Below are 21,617 nucleotides of genomic sequence, written 5' to 3' on the forward strand. Positions count from 1 at the left end.
AATCAGGCGGTCAAGTAGTTTGGCAGAAATCATATTTCATTCCTTTCTGGAAGGTAAAAATACATGTTAGGATGAGCTATTTTGTACTTGTTTTTCAAAGAATGAATAGCGTAAAATGTAATAAAAGAATCACTGTGTATTGCATGTCTTATTTTTAATTAGTATTGCATTATATAAAAAAATATTTGTTGAAAAAACATTCAGTCTAGATTCCTTTCAGTAAATATTTCTTTGCACAAAAAGTTATAAAAAAAATTATAATAGTGAATTTAATAAAAATTCCAGTGATGTAAGATTTGTTGTTTATTATTTTGAAAAAGGAAATGAAATCCTACGTAAGATGTGGGGAGGGAGAGGGTTTGAAAATTCTTACTTATCCTTACATGGGGGGAAGACGGTCAAAAATTACCAAAATCATCCTTACATAATTAATGAGTGGCCCCTAACATACCACCTTTCTGAGCAAAACTAGAAAAGTTTTCTGTATTTCAATAAACTAACCCTTGACACCACTGAAGTCGTAGATAGCACATGTGTAATCAGGAGTTGAAAGTGGTGAAAACTGACGAAGAATGCATAAAAATCACTGTCCTCTTGCAGAAAAAATTCATCACACCTTAGGAAACAAATATGAAAAGATCTAAATGTGTAGTATTAGGGTTTGGTTTTTTTTATTTTAGTTTAATCTGTGTTTATTGAGTAATTGTCTGGTTACATAAACTGTTCTTCTGCAAGTATCATTGCAATTTTGTGTCTAATAAATTATGTTGTATGTCACCAGTTTAAGTACACCAAAACTTATATTAAAGAACATTAAAGGAAGAAGTGATGTTTACACTGTCGAAGTTTCTAATTAAAATTTCCATTAAAATCCTAAAATCACTGCTCTTTAAAGAGATTTTCTTTTCATTTTTTTCACAAGAACTTTTCTGTTGTTGTTGTTGCTTGCCTCACTTGGCAGACAGTAACATCATACCAAGTCCATGAAGCCATGCAAACAAAGTCCCTCCAAAACAGCAGAAGGGTCGGAATACAGCTGATTCAGGTCACAGCCGATGCAAGAGAAAACATGGGCGGGAGCAGCCTGAGTCAAATTGCATTTTGGGCACAAGGAGAAAACCTTAATACCAGCCACATGTCGCTGTGCTCGAGTGTGTCCACTTCTCAGTCGGGCTAGGACGGTTTGTTGTTCTCTACTACTTGCCAGAAGTAAAGCAGCGCCAGGGCGGGATGCTTTGTACCATTCATGAATAGGGGGCTGTCTCCAAGAGGAACTGATGCTTTGCTTAACACGGGTTGCAATTTCTGAAAAAGAAAGGCATCCGTTATGGGGAGAGATCTCTCGGCTCCCCTGACGAGCCAGCCCATCAGCAATCTCATTTCCAAATACATCAACATGTGACAATATCCATTGAAAAGTAATGGTGAGACGTTTACTCAAGTGTTTTAGACGTTGGATTATGTTCAGAGTCGTTTTGTCACCTTGTTTCCACCATTCAGACAGATGCTGTATAGAAGAATCTGTAAAGAATCTCTTCTTTACAGAACTTTTCTTCTGTAAAGAAGCATTTGTGGAAAACAATGATAATAGTTAAAATAAATAAAAAAATAGTTAATCTTTTTTCATATTTTCAGTAAATGAATGTGATACTAACTCATATAAGTTGTTCTAAAAATTAAAAAATCTCTCCCACAGTTGCCTTTTTTTTTTATCCTTTCTTAAACTGTTTACATTGACTTATGTAAATGTATATATTTATCTACATGCTTTGAAACAAAAATTATTTCATTGTAGTTATCGGCTGATATTTTCTATAAAAACTTTAATGGAGAAAGATTTAATTCCATTGAGCCTGAAGTCTGCCATCTTGCTTTTGTTGCAAAAGTGGAAACTGTAAAGGAATCAGAGGTAGTACTGAAGCCTTTTATTTTTACTCTTTATCAAATTTACATATAATAAAAGTTATAAAATGTTACAAGTTTGGGCCAATTAATGTTCCGATTTCTATAAGTACTGAATTTAAGATTAACTTAAAACTTTTTTTATACATTTTGCAAAAACAGTAAAGATAAAGGAAGTTGGCTTCATTTTTGTTATTAAAAACGGAAAAACTTGTTGCTGAAAATATTCGTGTAAGTATGAATCAAAAGAATCTTAAGCAAAATTTGTAGTTAAAAAATAAATTGATATATGCTCAAACTAGCTAATGGAATTATTTATGAGAATAATTTGATATATAATGGAAATAATTTGATGGAACTAATTACTTATTATTTAGTAGAAATACAGTAGAATCTCGATTATCCCAAAATCTTTGACCAAAACCTCTTTTTGCCAGTTGGGTTTCTTTGAATTTTATTTAGTAAATGTTTGAAACACTGTTGATAATTTTGATTTTGAATGCGCTGTTGAATGCAAAAGCAATTGAATCTAAGAGTGAATTATTTTTTTACTATGTATTTATGTTTGAAACTGCATCATTTGAATCAAAGTACAAATTGAAGTTTACTATATTGTATCTAATTATGTTTGCATTACATTTTCTGATTTGTGTATTGCTTATAGTAATAACTAGTTAAAAGCATCACATTTAGTAATTAATTTTGTAAATGTGAGCATGTTTAAACCCAGAGTTAAACTTTCCGTTGCGTCTTAGCAGCCATATTTAAGTTACCTCGTTTTCCATAATTTTGGACTTGCCGAAAGTGGTTTAGTTCTGATCACTTTGGTTTATAGAAGTTCTACTGTTATGTTTCATTCTGTGTGGATTTATTTAATGTGTTGCTTCAAAGTAACCAAGTAAGTAACCAAGTTCAAAGTAAAGTATTTCTGTACTTAAAAAGATAGAAAAAAAACTAGGTAAAGTTTTATACACCTGAACTCTTTAATTTTATTTTACATATTGTTTGTAAGTAATATTAACTTTATTCATTTATTTTCCTTCAAGGAAGCCTATGTTCCTTTGCCTGGACATACAGAACTGCCTACATGCCCTGTCTGTCTTGAAAGAATGGTAAATTATTTTAATCTTCTTGGAATTTATATTTTCTCCATTATTTCATTTAGTGTAATTTTATGGGTGTTTTCTGATGCCCTGTATGTTCTGCGGGTCCTAAAATAAGCTTGAAAAAAAAAAACTTAGTATAATTTGCAGTGAACTATAAACATTTGACTAAATTTTTGAGGCACATTTTTTATTTTAAATTTGTGAAGTACACTTGATGGGACATTGAAAATACCTCTGTGTTATGTATCAAAGAGATAGATAAATGCGGTTAGAAAATTCTAGTTCTTCGAAAGGTGCTATGCAGCAGTTTGAAAAACCCCTGATATTTAGTACATTAATGATGGATAATCTAGATAATCAGTTGACTTGAAATTTTTCTAAAATATCCTGAAAAAGTTGGGGAATTTTGTTCTTTAACTTTAGTTTCAACCCTGTCTTTTATCAAGACACCCAGATGTGTGCTTGAGATGGAAAGCTCTACTGGGATGATTTTAATTGGAAAGTTGTGTGAAACATTTTCCAACTTGTTCTATACTTCTAATTAATTGGAACTGTCCTCTCATTTAAAAAAACTGGCAATTAAATTCTGCTAAAATTATTGACAACCACTAAGAAATACCATGATTAAGACCATGAAAATGTATCTCAAATCCATGTCATTATTTTATTGGACTGCTCTAAAGTTTTTCTTTTTTTCATGCAGTAGACTTTCATTTATACGGATTTGCTAAAAACACGGTTTAAGATCTGGCACCTTTATTTCGTTTTGCGCAGTTGTTTTGATTTTGCGTGAGATGTAGCACTGCTAATGGATTAAATTTTCCCCTCTTTCAAAATCCAAACTTTTAGGATTGCAGATAGACCTCAATAAACTGCATTTTAGCGAGCTAATAAGCGAATTTGGGCCATGGATACATTCTTTACAGTTGAAACAAGAGTTCTTTCTATAGGTTAAGTTATTCAATTCACACAATTCAGACCTCACTGGAAAAAGATCTTTTAGAAGTGACAAAGGAGAATGAAGCCAAAGAGTCTACCGATGGCACAACCTTACACATTTAAAATTTTGAGCCACTCCTTGACAATGCAAATGATCCTTCTGATTCGTTAGCAAAGGAGATCCCATGGAAGTGACACTAATAATCATAGATGCGTTAATGCCCTTCAAAGAACTACAGAGAAATATAGTGAATAACTGCTATAAGACTATCATAACCGGCTCTTTTTCTAAACACTAAGTTAATTCCTGTTTTCTTTATGCACGTTACTTATTTGTATCGGAATTAGTATACATTAAACTTGTACATTTATCTATCACTAGAGTAAAGTATTTTTTTTATCTATGGAGCTTAATCCCTTTTTTAACTCTGCTACTAAGCCTTTACATGGTTTTTGGTATACACGGCATTTCCGCAGGCACAGCATTCTTTCCGTGGGGTAACAAGGCATGTCCGTGGACCCTGCATGAAAGGAGGGTCTCTGTGCATTTTATCGAAAAAAAGTGATTTGGAAGATAGTTGTATAATTTATTCTATTTAAAAAATGATTTGTATTTAAAATTCTTTGCATGTGCCTGTGCATATATTATTTTATTATTACAACCTTACTTAAAACAGTTGTTACAAATTATATACTTAACTTATTTCTTATTTACAGGATGAATCAGTGGAAGGCATTTTAACAATTCTTTGTAACCATTCATTTCATGGTAGTTGCTTGGCAAAATGGGGTGATACTAGGTTTGTATCAGGCTTCTTATATATCTGAGTAGTTATTCCATTTTTTTTTAAAGTTAGTTTGTGAACATTGAGTGTGTGACAATTATGTTAACTATTCAGCAGTATTTCAATTAAAGTATCTCCACATTGTGACGTATTACATTTTTTAATGAGTTTTTCTCGGTATTTTAATATTAAGTCTTGATATGATTATGTGCTCAATGTGCTAATCTGTATGATTATGAAATGAATAATAATTTAGTGCTATACTTTTTTTTATATTTTTGATCTAGTTGTCCTGTCTGTCGGTATTGCCAGACACCTGAAGTAATGCCTGATAACAGTTGTGTCGAGTGTGGATCAAAAGATGTATGTATTTTTAATATTTTAACAGGGCTGAGTATAAAATGATAAATATTGCCTTTGCACCTACATTGGAGTTCATTAATTCTAATCTAAGGCATAAAATGCTAAGGAAATTTTACTTGTTTACAAATATGTACATTATTTATGTTGGAATTATTACTCACTAATATTTTTCCTAAATTGTTGAAAAATCATTATAAATGTGCTGCTTAAATAGTACAGTAGAACCTCAATTATCCAAAGCAATTGGGACCGAACCTACTTCGGATAATCGAGAACTCATCTATAATCATCTAGTTTAATATGTAGTATCGCTATTCAACTGTTATGGCTATTTTAACTGTTAAATAAATTTAAATTATAAATGAAAATTAATTTATTTCTGATACAAAATTTACAATGGTTTAAATCGAAGCTTCTTCTAGTGCAAATTGGTTGTCCATTGCTGTGCAGCTCTATCCTGAAGTTTTCTTGAAATCATGAGTTCAGAGGAATCACACTGTTCCTGTTGTTTAAACCAAACAAGACCTTTTGAGAAACTTTCAAAAGCATCATTGTTACTTATCTTATTTCTTCCAGAATCATTCTTATCATCATCATCTTCTTCTTTTGGAGAATCAAGGAAATTCTGATCGAAAATGTAGCTGCAGAAAAAGAGAACCAACAGATTAGCACGGAAATTTCGAATTCTGGCCAGCTGCCTAACGTGACAGAGAACAGCAAACGGGTTTTCCTTCCTTTCCCCTTTTCTGGAATAGAATTGTCCACAAAGGATAAGTGGCACAAAGTGAACTTCTCCTTTTCAAATGCTGCTGCGAGGAAAACTTCTCTGTTCTTGAGATGACAAAAGAGGTGATTCTTTGCACTTGCTTACAATCAGACGGTGCAATAACATTTGATTGTTTTGGGATTCGGCAGTATGACCTTCCAAATTTCAAAATGGGGTTTGTTTTTGTTTAGGATTGGAACGCTTGAAAGTGGGGAAGAGTACACTCATACCACAAATTGAGCTTTTAGGAAGGAATCCCAAAATATTTATCTGCACTCACAGTTTGGAAAGGACAGCCGGCATACAAAAGAAATGTAAGGGAGGGGGGGATTTAAAAATGGATGTTTGTTAAGAGAAAATTTTAGATGATAATAAAAAATGAAAAAAAAAAAATTAAAACCGACTTTAGTTAATGGAGAGTTTTGGTTAATAGAGGTTCGGATAACAGAGGTTCTATTGTACGTAAGATAAAAGAGGTTATAAAATACAATTGCATATTTGTGATGACCAAAAGAGAAAGGTTCTTGCAATTAATAAGTGATAAACAGTGTTCTGTCTAACATGCTATATCAATTTTTTCCATTAGCTGTATCTTTAGTTATTTATATTTTTTTAAAATCATATATAGCTCCATTTAAATTGCACTTTAAAATAATAATAATATAGTCAGACCTCGATGTAAGGTCAGTTTCTTAAGTCCTGAGAGGGACCTTATAGAGAGGGATGTCAAAATCCGAGTGTGTTATCCTGCTGTTTTTATTTTGTTTGAGTCCAGCTTAAAAGTTAGAATTTTTTAAATATTTTGTGCAAGATAATCTTTTTTATATTTCAACCTAATGAGCTTTGTGCTTATTTAGATTATAGTTTTTTTAATTGAGAATTATGTTACATGATGGAATTCATACATGTTTTATTTAGTAGCTTATTATTTTATTTATTTATTTATTCTTTTTCTCCAGAGTTTATGGATTTGTCTCATTTGTGGACACATAGGATGTGGCAGATATGTTGATGGCCATGCATATCAGTTAGTATTCATGTTCAATTCTGACTGTATATACTTAAGGCTTAAATTTTCACATTAAGAACAAATTTGTAATAGGAAGATGGAATCATATAGTAAAGGGATCATTTTACATTCCATGGGAAATTGTAGGATGCATTCTAATACATTCCCTATGGTATATATAGCTGCTTCTCTAGGGAGGTTAAGTGCAGTATCTGCAGAAATGAGGTTTTGAAATATTTGAAGAAATGGATTTTGGATTCTATGCTAACAATTGGGAAATGTTTTGCTTGAATTTGTGTCAGACTCTGTTTGACATCATCAATCAAAAATGGATGCTTAGCACTGAACATTGATGAGTTTTCATGATTATGACTCTTTTTTGAGTATATTGTGACAATTGTTTGCTAAATTTACTTAATATTCTATTACTATTGTTATTTATAGTTAATAAGAAAGTACTGATTTATTTATTTATTAATATGTTTACATTTTTCTGATAAATCTACTTTTTTTGTTAATCAGAACTAGCCAGTTTAAAAGTATTGCAGGTTAGCTTTCTTTTCTCAGTTAAAACTGCTATTAATTCTCTGACTAAAAACCAATAAATATTAGTGTAATTATTTTAAAATATTCCAAATGAACAATGTAATTATGCCTTACTTAAAGAGTTTCCTCTACATTTTTCAGACTGCATGTTCTATGACATTTGTCTAAGATATTGCCCCTGTAACTAATTTTCATTAACAGTCCCCTGCAAAACAATTTTCTGACCCTCACACCTTTGACTGGATGTGAATAGTGTATCGAAGTTTTCTCTTGAAGGAATTCATAGAGAAAAGAGAAGGGAAAGCTTCCCAGCAGAGAAAATATTGTTGCTGGTTTGTTAGTGAATCGTCTGCAAATTCCAAGTTTTTTTTCTTTCTTAGTTTGTTTCTTTGACTTTTTTTTCACAAATCACAAAATATTTCTTGCACTGAACATTATATGTGTGGAATAAGATCTTATGTAAAAATCACAGCCAACAGATATTGATGATACTTCAGGTGAATATCATTAAGTAAGAACAATTTGTCTGCTTTTAAATGTATTTATTTTTGCATGAAAATCAGAGAAAAGATAACAAAATGAAGTAGTGTTCTTCACTTAAAGTACAGAAAATATAAATTATAAAACCAACATTGTGTCTAGTACCAAGCAATGGAAGTTGTTATTGTTTTCTGCATTGAAAAAGGGTTACTTCTAGCCCCGAAACAAGTGTATGCAAGTAATTTTACATGATTTTGGAATAATATCAATGATTTTATCACACAAGCTTTCCAAAATACTTTCAAACTTCTATTGATTACTAAAAGAGTAAAAATATGAAGGGAAACTCAAAAATAAATAAATAGGTTAACTTATTTACAATTTATAATCCACTTTTAAATGGAAATATATCATATTAAAATATTAAATGTATAACTTAGGTTGAAAACTGTTCAAAATAGCTTCGATAGTAAGTTATAACTGAAAAGATGCATTAATGTCTAGCCAACATGTTGCATTAATGATGTCACATAGGTGGTCTGACACAAAATCAAGCAAAACAACTTTAGTTTAGACTATATAGTCCAACTATATATATAGTCATTGTCATGTTTTAGTAGACCATAAGGAATGTTTTAGAACTGGTTCTTTAATATCCTCGTCAGTTTTCCCACTGAGTGTATTTTTCATTATGTATATTCCCGACTAATAAGAATGCAATGGATATTGTGTAAATGTACTACATCCGACAAATATGTTGGATAATCAATTATTAGTCATGAATCATTAATTATCTGGTTGTATAATCAAAGTGTAACTTAATTATACTTTAAGAAAAATGCAAAAAAAAAAAAAATTACATTAAATAATGTAAAAGCACTTATCTTCACGAGCTATAATTTTCAAGAAAATGATGATATTGATGATTTTGCAAGCTGAAAATTTCAGGAATTTTACCAGCATAGAACTAAAAGTTGAAGAAAAAAAAATTCAGGACTTGAATTTTTTGCAATATCGATGGGATTATGAAAAATCTCTATTTCCATACTTATAGCTTAAAAGTACCAGATTTTTCTTAAAAAAAAAAAAAAAAAAAGAGTCCGCTCCATTATTTTAAATAAAAGTTTAGGAAATTATAACAAAATTTTGAAATAATGTCAAAAATCTGCATTTTGTACCCTACCAGTTTAACAACCATTTTATCACAATGAATTATTAATTATACATTCATGGTTAGATTTTAATCAAATTAATGTTAATTATGTTAATTGCTAATGACTTCACTCTTTCTGACTATCTTTTTCACTTCCGTGCAAGTTTTATTGGTGCGTTTGTCGAATTCCCTTCAAATATTTGCTCAACTTCATGGTTTATTGATCTTTAATTTCAACTGTGAAGGCCTCTATTCTTTTCAGATTGCTTTACTGCACATGTCAATTCATTTTCCCAATGAAATACTATTTGTTTTTGAAACAATTTTGTTTTTATTTTATAGCCACTTTCTGGATACTCAACACACATACGCTATGCAGTTGGGTAATAGCCGTGTGTGGGATTATGCTGGAGATAATTATGTTCATCGTTTAGTACAAAATAAGGCGGATGGAAAGCCTGTTGAACTGGAACCTCGATGGGTATATCTTGTTTAGATCTTCCTCTTTCTTTAAAGTTTTGACTTCTTTTATTTTTTCTTTTTAAGATTGTGAATGTGTATAGCTTCATGCATGCTGCAGAAGTTTTGCTAGTTTTGCTAAATGATAGCAAATTAAATTCCAATATATTTTTGGGAACTTAAACATGATTGCTAATTTTTGTGTATATTTTTCATTATAGATGGAAAATGAAGAAAAAATGGATTCAATGCAGTTGGAGGTTTGTTGATTTGAAAATATTAAGTCAGGGTGGCCACAGATCAGGGAAATATCAGGAAGTTTCAAAAAAAAAAAAATAAATAAATAATAATAACAAAAACTCAGGGAAAATTGAACAAATGAAGAAAAAAAATTGTCTCTTGCAAATTGAAGTACTTTGATTCCATACGAATTTCACGCCTGTTGTTCGTTTTTAAAAAGCAAAATTAATGAGGTGCGATTATGCAGTGCCGCATATTTGTGCATTTTTCCCCCTCACGGTCAAAGTATTCAATCTTAGGATGAGCTTCCTAAGATTGCTTCTGTGTCTGTAAAGTTGTTTATTTTACCTAGCTTGAATTTTTCTTCCACGCATTCTATGCTATGCAGGGTAGCCACGCACCGGGAAAACCTGGAATTGTCAGGGAAAATGAAAATGGCCGAAAATCAGGGAAATGTCAGGGAAAATGAAAAATTGCATATTTCCGATTGTTCTTAGCTCTCTGCCATTGGCGCGTGCGCCGTGCGCCATAGCAGTCGGCGGCGGACATGCGCAGAAGGTACTTCTTTTCATCCTCGTTTGAGCGGGCTGGCTCTGTTTACGTCGTTACTTCTGCTTGTTTACGTCAGCAGTTCTGAAATTGTTATGATGCACAGCACATTGTTTTGTGGGCGAGTGCGACTGAAGTTTTTAATGAGCTGCAATAATCTTTTCATATTCGATATTATTTCTTTAAATTAATTAATGAAATCGTATTATTCTAAACAATTTTGTTCTGTAAATTTAGTTCATTAGACAATTTTAAACTAAGAAAGTTTCTTTTTTACAGAAGTATCGCTAATCTTTTAGTATTTTGGTAGTGATCTTTAACGACTTCCAATGCGCTTCTTTCTTTCAAAATAAAAGTAATCCGATTTTAAAAAAATCTGCACATCAGAGAAGTTTCTGATCAATGCTCAAAATTTAACTTTATGACAGTGTTTTCCTGCATTTCTCCATTTGATACATTGCTTCCATACATAGTTTTTCCCGCTTGTAAATTTATTGCTAATTTATTCAGAGTGGTTTCATTTTTGGACTTTTTGCATTGTTTATGGGTTTTCTTTTAAAATTTATTACTTAACGGTTTTTTATTGATGGAATTATATAATAAATTTTGTCTCCATGCGTCATTTTATCTTTTTTGTTTTGTTTAATTTCTATTTTTTGATATTTATACTATCTCCTGTTCCACCGTGTTGCTTTTCTCGGATGACTTTTCATCCAAAAGCTCACACTTCTTTGCATTGAAAAAGGTGTTCCTTGTAACACCGAAACACGTGTCTGCAATCATTTCCAAGTTTTGTGCTTAATAACGTTGGATTACTGACTTTTTAATTACATTAGGGTAGTTCAAAAATACACTTAAAAAAAAGGTTTCTCCTAGAAAACAGGACACCACTCAATGTTTTTAGACTTGTGGATAGTAAAATACTGGAAGAATTTTAACTTCCTATTTCAACTGAAAGAGGGTACTCGACCCCCTCCCTCAAACTTCATAGGTATGAGGAGGGGGTTAAAAAAATACATTGAACTGAAAAAACAATGTTACATACTATAATCTGCACGAGTTATATGCACATTCATTTCAATAAAATAATAACTTACATTAAAAAAAACTGCTGGGGAAATTAAATGTTTCTAAATTTGTGACTTTTTCTATGCTAGAGTTAATGTTAAATTAAGGGGTCATTGAGCACCCTCTTAAAATTTGAGTAAGAAGCTATAACTTTTGCTGCACAATACTATTAGTAAGTCTCAAAAAAATAAGGGGTGTCTTAAACTCGAGCTGAGAGAAAAAAATAAAAAAAATTGAACCACCCTTAGTACATATTTTTGATTATTTCAGCTTGAGTAAATTAAATTTGGTAACCATTGTGTGTAAAGTTTGAAAATGATATAAGTTTTATCAAAATTTGAGATGTATATTAATGTTGCAAAATGAAGGTGGAGATCAATAACCTGGAATTTTTCTCAAAACCAACTGGAAAACCTGGAAATGTCAGGGAATTTCATTCTTGAACTTCTGTGGCAACCCTGGCTATGTAAAGTAAACAACCCTACAGGCAACAGTGGCGTAGCTAGACCCGACTTTCGGGGGGGGTTACTTCTTTTACACACACACACACACACATATATATATATATATATATGTATGTATGTATGTATGTATGTATGTATGTATGTGTATATATATATATATATATATATATATATATATGTATGTATGTATGTATGTATGTATGTATGTATGTGTATATATATATATATATATATATATATATATATATATATATATATATATATATATATATATATATATATAATCGCTTGGAATTTTTTTCCTTTTCTTCTTTTTTTTCTTTCTCTTCTCTCTTCTTTTTCTCTTTTTTTTTTTTGAGACTAACGTTTCGGGGGGGGTTTTGTCCCCAAAACCCCCCCCTTAGCTACGCCCCTGACAGGCAAAGAGGAAACCGCCATTAATGACTTTGTTCCCTTGCCTTTACTCATTGTCTTGAAGTAATTAGCATACTGTTATCAAGATTTCAAGAAAAAGTTTTTTTTTTTTTTAAATTAATGCTGCAAAAATCTTAAAAGTTATCACTTGACATGTTTAATTTAATTGCTAAAAGTGAATTTTGACTGAAAATCAAATTTGTTTTTTTGCCATGGTATTATTCGTTGTCACTTCAGATTATACGAAGAGGTTTTTTTCAGACTATAAAACTATTTTATTTTAAAACCATTTTCATATAAATTTTGGAATTAATAATTGTTTTTGCATATCAATGTTGCTTGTTACTAAAGTAATCTAAGATTTTTTTCCAACAACTAATGAAATCATTTGAAATTGAGTTGTGTACATAAGTAAATATTTTTATTATTTTTTAATAGTTAAAATGCTGTTTTCATTCATTAAAACCTAAGTTCTTGGTTAGAGAATAGCTCAAAATGACTGGTTGTTGAAAGATTTCAATTCTTTTCCATAAATATGACTATTCTGCCATGTGCAGGTAAAGGGCAGTAACTGCTCATTTTTCTTTTTTTTTTTTGCATATTTGTCCACTTTTTTACGTTATCTTTATTGTACATGCTTGCTTATTTAGTTTCTGCTGAAAAAGAGACGCGAAAAAAAAACGTATATTTTCGACATTTTCCTATTGTTAGTACTTAATCCACCACACATTTCTTCAAATATCTCGAAAACTAATTTCTGCAGATACTGCCGTTTGCCGGCACATGGCAATATTATTTACGTAAGTAAAACTACATTACTTCTATACTTTAACTATCACTTGTTATTCTTGCAGCAACAATTATACTGCTTGAAAATTCAGTTCAAGATTATCTCCATTTACATTTTTTAGTTTTATCATGATTAGATATGTCTTTAAGAGTGGTTTTAATAATTTCTTAGAATTCATATGTTAACTGGTTCCTGGAAGCAGAGTGTTTGGTTTAGGTTTCCCACAATATTTCTCTGTCAATAATTTAATACATTATTTTTACCAAAAAAAAGGAACATCTTTTCAAAATAATATATTTAATTAACAGCCTAAACCGTTTTAAACACTGCATTTTATTTAATATGCAATGCTTTTCAGGTAGGGCAAAGAAAGGAAACTATTGTCATAGGTAACGTAAATCAGGGAAATTTGGTGAACTTAATCAGGGAAAAGTCAGGGAACTTTTTTTTTGCAGTTCCTGTCGCCACCCTGTAGGTGTATAAGTTTCTTGTATGGCTATACTTGGAGCTATCAACCTGGGAAATTAAAAATTGAAACAATTTAACTTCTAAAAAATGCACAATTCATTGAAAATTTAGGTAATATATTCTAGAACAAATTAAAACCTATCTGAGCACACCAACTTAGTTATTAAATACTTCAAGCATCAAAGAAGGCGGGGGGGGGGGGGGGGAATCTTCCCCAAAATATTAAAACTTGCCCATTTTCATTGAACTCGAATGAGTTTATTTTAACATTTTAAGAAATTTTATACAGTAGTTTATCCTTCATATAAACTGGATTTTGATTATTGAAGTTGAAAAATATGTTACATAACTTGTAAAGAATTTGCTAAATAAATAGTGAATAAAAAAAGTAGACAAAAGAATATTCTTCAACTGTAAGCTCCAAGCACAAGAAAAAGTTAATATTTCGAACTCGATATTTTGAGAGCTGTACTGGAATAATAACTTAGCAAGCTGTGACAAAAAAAATCCGGGATTTTTTTTTTTTTTTAAATATCAATCAGTTTCTTCACATGTGCATATTGTTCAGTAAGATTATTACAAGTAATCCATTTAACTTTTCATTTGATCTTCCAGAAATCCCCTCCCCCTTGCCCTATGCTCATAGGTGTACAATATCTCTATGTTGTATGACGTATTGTGCATGTTTTGTCATTCTATCCTTTTAATTCATCTTATTTTACTTTATCTAATTTGTTAAACAATACACGTTGTGCTATTAAAGTATAGTATATTTCTTATTTTTAGTACACATATTTGTTAACGAGTCAGTTAGAGGCACAGAGACACTATTTTGAAGATAGAATAACCAGATTTGAAACTGAAGCACTGAAACAGGTATTGTTTTTTTACATATATATATATATATATATATATATATATATATATATATATATATATATATATATATATATATATATATATATATTTAATTAGTATACGTTAATAGTCAAATGTACAGATTTATTTAAATAGAAACCTAAAAATATATTCTTACTCCTTGAACACATAACCATCATAAAAATTTGAATTTAGGAATATTTTTATAGTGTAATTGGTAGTAAGTCCTGTATTAAAGTTTCAGTTGTCACTTTTTAGCAGGGGTCTGGCCAGAGGATATTTGGGTCCGTTAACGGACCCTTCACAAAAATCCGATCAACCAAAACGGACCTTTCACAAAATCCCGATCAAACAAAACGGACCTTTCACAAAATCCCGATCAAACAAAACGGACCCTTCACAAAATTCTGATAAACAAGGTCGGATCTTTCACAAATTGTTAATTGAAAGAGCAAATCTGAAAGCAAAACAATGCATATTTCTGTGTATAAACCGATAATTTTTGGAACCTTTTTTGAAGTCAAATTAGAGGGATCAGCTTATACAAAATCGGCTAATTTTGAAAGAAAAAAATCGTGCACTCCTGCGATGCTCCTGCAAGCAATAAATAATTACTGCTGCCAAATAAATATAGCAGTTGTTTGTTTGTTTTATCACAGCTAATTAACAGCGGTGTTGTTGTAAACTTTTCTAAAAAGGCATTGGTAAGCACTTTTCTCTCCCCCCCCCCCCCGCTCATGATTTAATAAACAATAATAATATATATCTGCGAAATGAACTTAGAATTGCAGAAGGATAGTAAGGGTGGGGAAAAAGTATGATCGCTTCAGATAGGGTTACCAACTTCAAAATTATCACCACTTAGCATCTGGCGTTGAACCTTTATAATGACTTGATTAGAAAATATTCTCATTTTACTAGCTTGTCAATGTTTGCGTTTTTACAGTGTGGTGCGATGTTTAATTGTTATTTTGGGAGAAAATTATATGGGTTTTGATTTTTCGATGCTAACAAGGATGATTAACTTTAAATAAACTCTTTTAATTACCTTTTTTTTTCTTTAGATGTCTACATTTTGAAAAATGCAATCTTTTAACATCCGATATGAGAATCATATTTTGTTCTTTTTTCAAGCTAACTTCGCTTTATTAGGATTCAAATAAATGAAAAGTCTCTTTATTTCTGTTAGAACTCTCATTTCAAGTTTTTAAAGCAAAATTCCATTTTCTGTTATGAGTCAAAAATTAAAATGCTGAATAGATGGTTTATTTTATTTTATTTTTTTTTTTTTTTGGGGGGGGGGGGTCAACTGTGTTTACAGATATTAATGATATGTTATCATAGGACTCTAAAATGCAATTTTAAAATAATTTTATCGAAAATATTTCTTTTACAAGCCGTTTTTATACTTTTGATGCCTTCACTTTGAGAATTGCGATCTCTTTGCATCCGCTATCGTAATCCGATTTTTCGAATTTTTGATGTTTATTACGCTTTGTTAAGAGGTAAACAATTAAAATGACTTTTTATTTTTGTTAAAATCACGGAATTTATACGTTTTAAACGAAATTCTGTGCTTTTTAAGAGTGTCTTGGGTCACAAAGTTAAATGCTGAACCCTATTCTGAATTTTATTTATTTATTTTTTTGTTACAATTATTTTAAATACTAAACAGAAATATTTGTAGTATAATTTAGCAAAATGTAGAATGGTAGATAAATATTGATACTTGAGAGAGCGATGCCCCCCCCCCCCCCCCCCGCCAAATATCAGAAAAACACTCCAAAATGATATTCTTGACATAGAAGAGGAAAACACTCAACTTCAATTGATGCAGTTTGTGGCATCTCTAAATTATAAAATTTCCTTTTAACAAAAAAATTCTTTTTTTTTTTTTTTTTGCGAAATTAATTATTTTTTACAAAATTTATTCATTTTTCACAAAATTATTTAATTTTTCACAAAAAACGGACCTTGTGAAAAATCCTGGACAGACTCCTGTTTAGTCATTTTTTTAAAAAATTGAATTAAATATGAAACATGAAATGATATGAAACATGATTTAATACTTCACTAAAACACCATCACCGACCACCTCGAAGCCTCACCCTGAGGTTTTTTAAAAAAGCACTCCGTAGGAATTTTTGAGCAAAGTTTTCTCAAAAAAAAAAAACTCAAACTTGGCAAATAGAACAGAATTTCAAAACTCTCTCAGCCAAAAGTCAGTGATTTTTTTTAATGAGTTTAAGTAAATTTTTCTTCAAAGAAATTGATTCAACTTTTTTTGTGTAAAGTCTCTATTTTTCAAAAGTTCTATCAATTTTCTGTGTTTAATTACTGTATAATGTATAATCTCAGAGTATACAGTGCTGTAAATTTTTTCCTTTATATTTAGTAAACAATAAGAATTTATTTTTTTGTAATTACATATTATAGTATCATGTACATACATATTGTAAAACGACTTAATTTTATTAAACATCATAACTATTTTCCGAAGGGGTGTTATTTTTGAGCAATCATGATTGCTTATTGCTTTTATTTGACTGTTTTTGGCATCATATCATTTTATTTTCCCACTGCCCCCCTCCGCACCATCACCGTCGACCGGCTCCTCACGATGCTGCTCCTATAGAGAAAGCCGCCTCCAAGTTGCATCCATGTCCTACACATACGCGCATACATACACAACCACATACACAAACACATACACACAAACACAACCACATACACAAACACATACACAAAAACACATACACAAAAACATATAAACATACAAACACATGCAGACACCTACACATACACACACACAAAAACATACACACAACTACCCACACATTCATGTCTGCACACAGACACAAACACATCTGCCTACACACACATACCCATACCCCTACACACAAACACACATACCCCTCACACACAAACACATACGCCTACATACACACACTCGTGATTGCAAAAAACATAATTTGAATTCAAGATGTCAAAATTCAAATTTTTTTTTTCAAAAATTTAAACAATTTAAAAAGCTGATTTGTTCGGGTTTTTCATGTTCTGCTGTGTTTATATTTTGAGTGTGTTATCACCAACACGATTCACCTTAATATGAGATCGGCAAACAGGGTTGGTCCTTTTTTTTTTAATTTCAAATTTAATATTTTTCCTTGTTGTAAATTGGGTAGTTGATGTGATTTGTTGATTGTTATCTCAGAAAGTGTCAAGTTTTGGTAAATTCCATTGTAACTATACTAAAAGAAGCTCCTGTAATTTTATTTTTCATATTTAAAAAATCTATTAATAGTTTGATTTCTAATTATCTAATTTGCTGAAAATAGTTGGAAGAGATGAAAGAGAAGACTAAGCATGCTGTTGATGAAAGAAAGCAGTTGGAAGAAAAGCTAAATAGGGTCACGAGAGAAAAACAGGGACAAGAAAAGAAAATAGCACAAGTATGAATCGACTTACTTAAGACCCAATTAATAAAGAGTAGTTTTTTCTTTGAGTTTTAAAGTCACAGCAAAAAAACTACCTGTAGCTTTGTTGATGTTCACTTATATTCTTCTAATGTCATCAGTGTTTGATAACCCATTGTTATAGTTATGACAAAATGTATACTGCTTGTTATGTGAAAATTAGAAACATTAATGATTTACTATACATTTATTTATGTTCTAATGTTCATTTTTGTTATAAAAGTTATTTTTGAAATATAAAACTGCTGAAATGCGTTGTGTGTAATTACTAGCTGCGTGGCCCAGTTTTGCACGGTCAACCTCAAAAATACAAGTTTGGTCACATGATGAGTGTTCAACAATCAGGCTTTAATTAGAGAAAAAAAAATACTGTAAAATTTCTAGTCAAAATAATTCTTAAAAAAAGAAAACAGCAAATCAAAAACTCCCGAATAAATTAAACAAAATTTCCTGATTATCTTCAGCTTGCAGTACAAAAAAAAAAAAAAGAAAGAAAGAAGATAAATTGCCAAATAAAAAAAATCAAAAGGGGAAATTTTTACCATAAAACAAAAACAAAATTTTATTTGTTCACAGCCGTGGAAAAAAAAGGGGGCAACCTTCTGAATTTTGTTCACACTAATTTAAAATGAGATTGTGCAAACGATGGTTTTCATGATATTCTGTTCCATTAGGCTTAAAAATGCTTTTACATTTTTCCCTGATGATTTTGATTTTTTTTTTTTTTTTTTTTTTGGAATTTGAAGGAATTAATTCTATTTAAGGGGTATTTTTAGCAGACTTTTGAATGGCGCTAAATTTAAACTGATCGCATAACTATTTCAGGTAGAAAGAGCCATTTTCAGGCCCTAAAATTAAAATTGGGTACTTTTTTGGCCTTTGAAAACTCCCCTACATTCCTTCACGGGTTCCCAAGTACCTCCATGTTAAATTTGGTTCAGAAGAGCGGACGATAACTGTGGATCTGTATAGGGAATATACATACACACATATATATGTATTCTCTGTTTAATTTATATAGATTGACCACTAAAATGTAACCCATCTCAACAATCGCAATATTGGAACTAGTGATTGCAATACCAGTATACTGAGTACCGGTATTTCAAGCAAGTTTGCAATTTCGTAATACTGGTATTTGCCGAGGTAAAATACCGGTATTTTCAGTATTAGCTGAAAAAAAAATAAATACATATTTTCAATTATAGAATTTTTAATTTAACTAACTAAATATCTACTTATATTTTAAATGTACATTTCTTTTTCCATGATACAGAACCAAAATCAATCTATTTATGTAAAAATTTGCCTTCAAAAGCACAAACTAATAGAATATCATTAAATAAAAGTAGCGGAAAGATTGCAAAATGATATTTTCATTACTAGATGGTAAAATGAACCTCATTTTTGTGCGTTTAACTGCACTATGTTTTTATTTTTTCGGTTTCCCTGATCACTCACTTTCCCTTTTGTGAAAGTTTATTTCGAGTGTAATTTTAATGTATTTGCTCTATGAATAATTTAATCCAACCATCAATTGCTGTAATACTATGTGCTGCTTTTTAAAAATATTTGTCTCAACTGTACTGAAATTTCTCAAAAAACCTTTTTCTTATTAGTAAAACAAATGATTTTATTGTCACAGATATTGGTTTGTTGTCATGTCTCACTGTATACTTGGCAAGATAATATTTAGAAATTATATAGTGCCTTCAAAATTTGCATAGAGTTTAAGCATAATCATTTGTAATATATTTTCAGATATTTGCACAATTATAGTTGTAAAGAAATTTCAAAAGAACGCAAAATTGATTTAGAGAAACCAACAAGATCAAATTTGGTCAAGTTTATCAATAATTTAAAACCATAGAGCTAATAATAAAAATAAAACGCAACCTCTGCTGCTCAAGAGAAAATGATGTTGATATTGGAAAAGTATCATTTCTTAGAAAAAAAATTAGAACTAACTATAAATCTAAAAAAGTATAATAATAATACACATAATACTAAAGACACACAAAAGGATTTATCTAAAAATAACCTCAAGATGCCAAATTATTTGAAGATGAAGGACTTGAAGACAATTAGAGGAGGTGTAGCGAGTATTGTAAAGTACCACCGACCTGAGTGAATTCAGAAAGAGTATTTTCAGTACGTTTTCACGCATAATACAATTTTTGTACTACATTATGAAATGTAGCAATGAAACTATGTCTTTAAGCATGATTTGAGAAATTTTAAATACCGGTATCCCGGTATCACGTTTTAAAAATACCAAATGCCGGTATTGCAATCCCTAATTGGAAAAATTGATGTTCATGAGATATATGACTGCACTCATGTTTTATTTATTTCTTGATAAATAAATTTGAAACATTAATAAGTTAGTATTTAAAAAAAATATCAAGGTATATTTCTGTGTTTCTTGTATTTATAGATTTTTACTTTTTTAAGTTGTGCATCTTTGTTCTGTGCATAAATTTATTACCAACTAAAAAACTCCATTTAGTATAATTACTTCATATTTTTCCTTTTAGGTGTCTGCAAAATTGAACAAAATTATGTTAGAACTCAAAGATGAGAAAGAGGTATTTTTTGATAATTTTTCTTATATCAAATGAAAAAAAAATTTTTTTTTTTGTTTCTATGTATAGGTATTTGCGTCGCCAGAATTTTCTCCTGTTTGAAAGGATGAGTTATACAGTACTTACATGTATATATACTATTATCATTCAAGGTTTGGTATTACATTCGATGTTCGTTATAACAATCCCTGTTGTCCAAACAAAATTGGTGGCTATAAGGAGAGGTCGTTATAACATATGGTAAGGTATGGCATGTTATTAAGTCCTTTTTAAAATGCACGAATAATTGCTCATACTTATGCTTCGTTCTAAAAGAGAATCAAGAAACTAACAAGATAACAAAAGAGTTTCAAAATTTTCTTTTAGTTTCTTTCTTTTTTTAAAAATTTCATGTTGAAATTGTAGAAGCTTTCCACTTTTTTGATTTTTTTCAAAAAATAGATGTCTACTATTTGTGTTCGGTTTTCATCACTTCTTTGACCCTATACCAACAAATAAACCTTTTCAAAGGTAATATTTTACCTTCAGAAACTTAAAATGTTTAAATGTTAGATTTCAAATAGTTAGTCATGAGGATGATATAAAAATTTAAAACGTAGTTTTGGTTGTTATATTGGAATGAACAGTTCAGTTCGAACAGTAAAGTGAACAGTAAAATAACATTGCATCTATGGAATAAGAAATGGTACTTCATCCATTGGTCCCTATAACGAAAAGGTTGCGTTCTACAGAGCATTGACTGTATGGCTTACAACCAGTGGATTGGAGAATTTACTTAAATATTGTTTCATCAAGTAATTTTTAATTTTTCAACTACATACTTTCTTTATCTTATTAAATTTACTTTGTATTTTCTGACTTATGTGACATTTAGTCTAAAAATTTATTTATAATTACTTTAGGTATCCTTGTAAAAACATCACATAGAAACTAATTGTTCGAAGTAACATTGAGCCACAATTTTTCTATTTTAAACTGCCTTACACGTATATCAATAGTTTTATTTTATTTTTTGGTATAAAACAAAAGAAAATCTTCGAAGGTATTGTATAATTATCCAAAATTAAGAAATAATAATAAAAAGATCAATTTAACCTTGTTTAAACATTATCCTCTCATTTTGGGAAACTTTGAGCCATGTCAGAAATGGATGCAAAGTGAATGATTAAAATAAGT

General features: G+C 30.3%; 1 protein-coding gene across 1 annotated transcript in view; it reads left to right on the forward strand.

The window, feature by feature from the left end:
- LOC129229326 (BRCA1-associated protein-like) overlaps positions 1 to 21,617 on the forward strand; it is a 65,347-nt gene that overhangs the window by 35,559 nt on the left and 8,171 nt on the right. Inside the window, exons 6-15 of the mRNA XM_054863619.1 lie at positions 1,796 to 1,909; positions 2,949 to 3,014; positions 4,665 to 4,747; positions 5,020 to 5,095; positions 6,821 to 6,888; positions 9,392 to 9,530; positions 9,730 to 9,768; positions 14,288 to 14,377; positions 17,719 to 17,832; positions 20,394 to 20,444. Of these exons, the coding sequence (XP_054719594.1) occupies positions 1,796 to 1,909; positions 2,949 to 3,014; positions 4,665 to 4,747; positions 5,020 to 5,095; positions 6,821 to 6,888; positions 9,392 to 9,530; positions 9,730 to 9,768; positions 14,288 to 14,377; positions 17,719 to 17,832; positions 20,394 to 20,444 (840 nt within the window). The remainder of the gene's footprint in view (positions 1 to 1,795; positions 1,910 to 2,948; positions 3,015 to 4,664; positions 4,748 to 5,019; positions 5,096 to 6,820; positions 6,889 to 9,391; positions 9,531 to 9,729; positions 9,769 to 14,287; positions 14,378 to 17,718; positions 17,833 to 20,393; positions 20,445 to 21,617) is intronic.

The sequence above is a fragment of the Uloborus diversus genome, chromosome 1 (genome assembly GCF_026930045.1).
Source record: "Uloborus diversus isolate 005 chromosome 1, Udiv.v.3.1, whole genome shotgun sequence".
NCBI classification, from domain to species: domain Eukaryota; kingdom Metazoa; phylum Arthropoda; class Arachnida; order Araneae; family Uloboridae; genus Uloborus; species Uloborus diversus.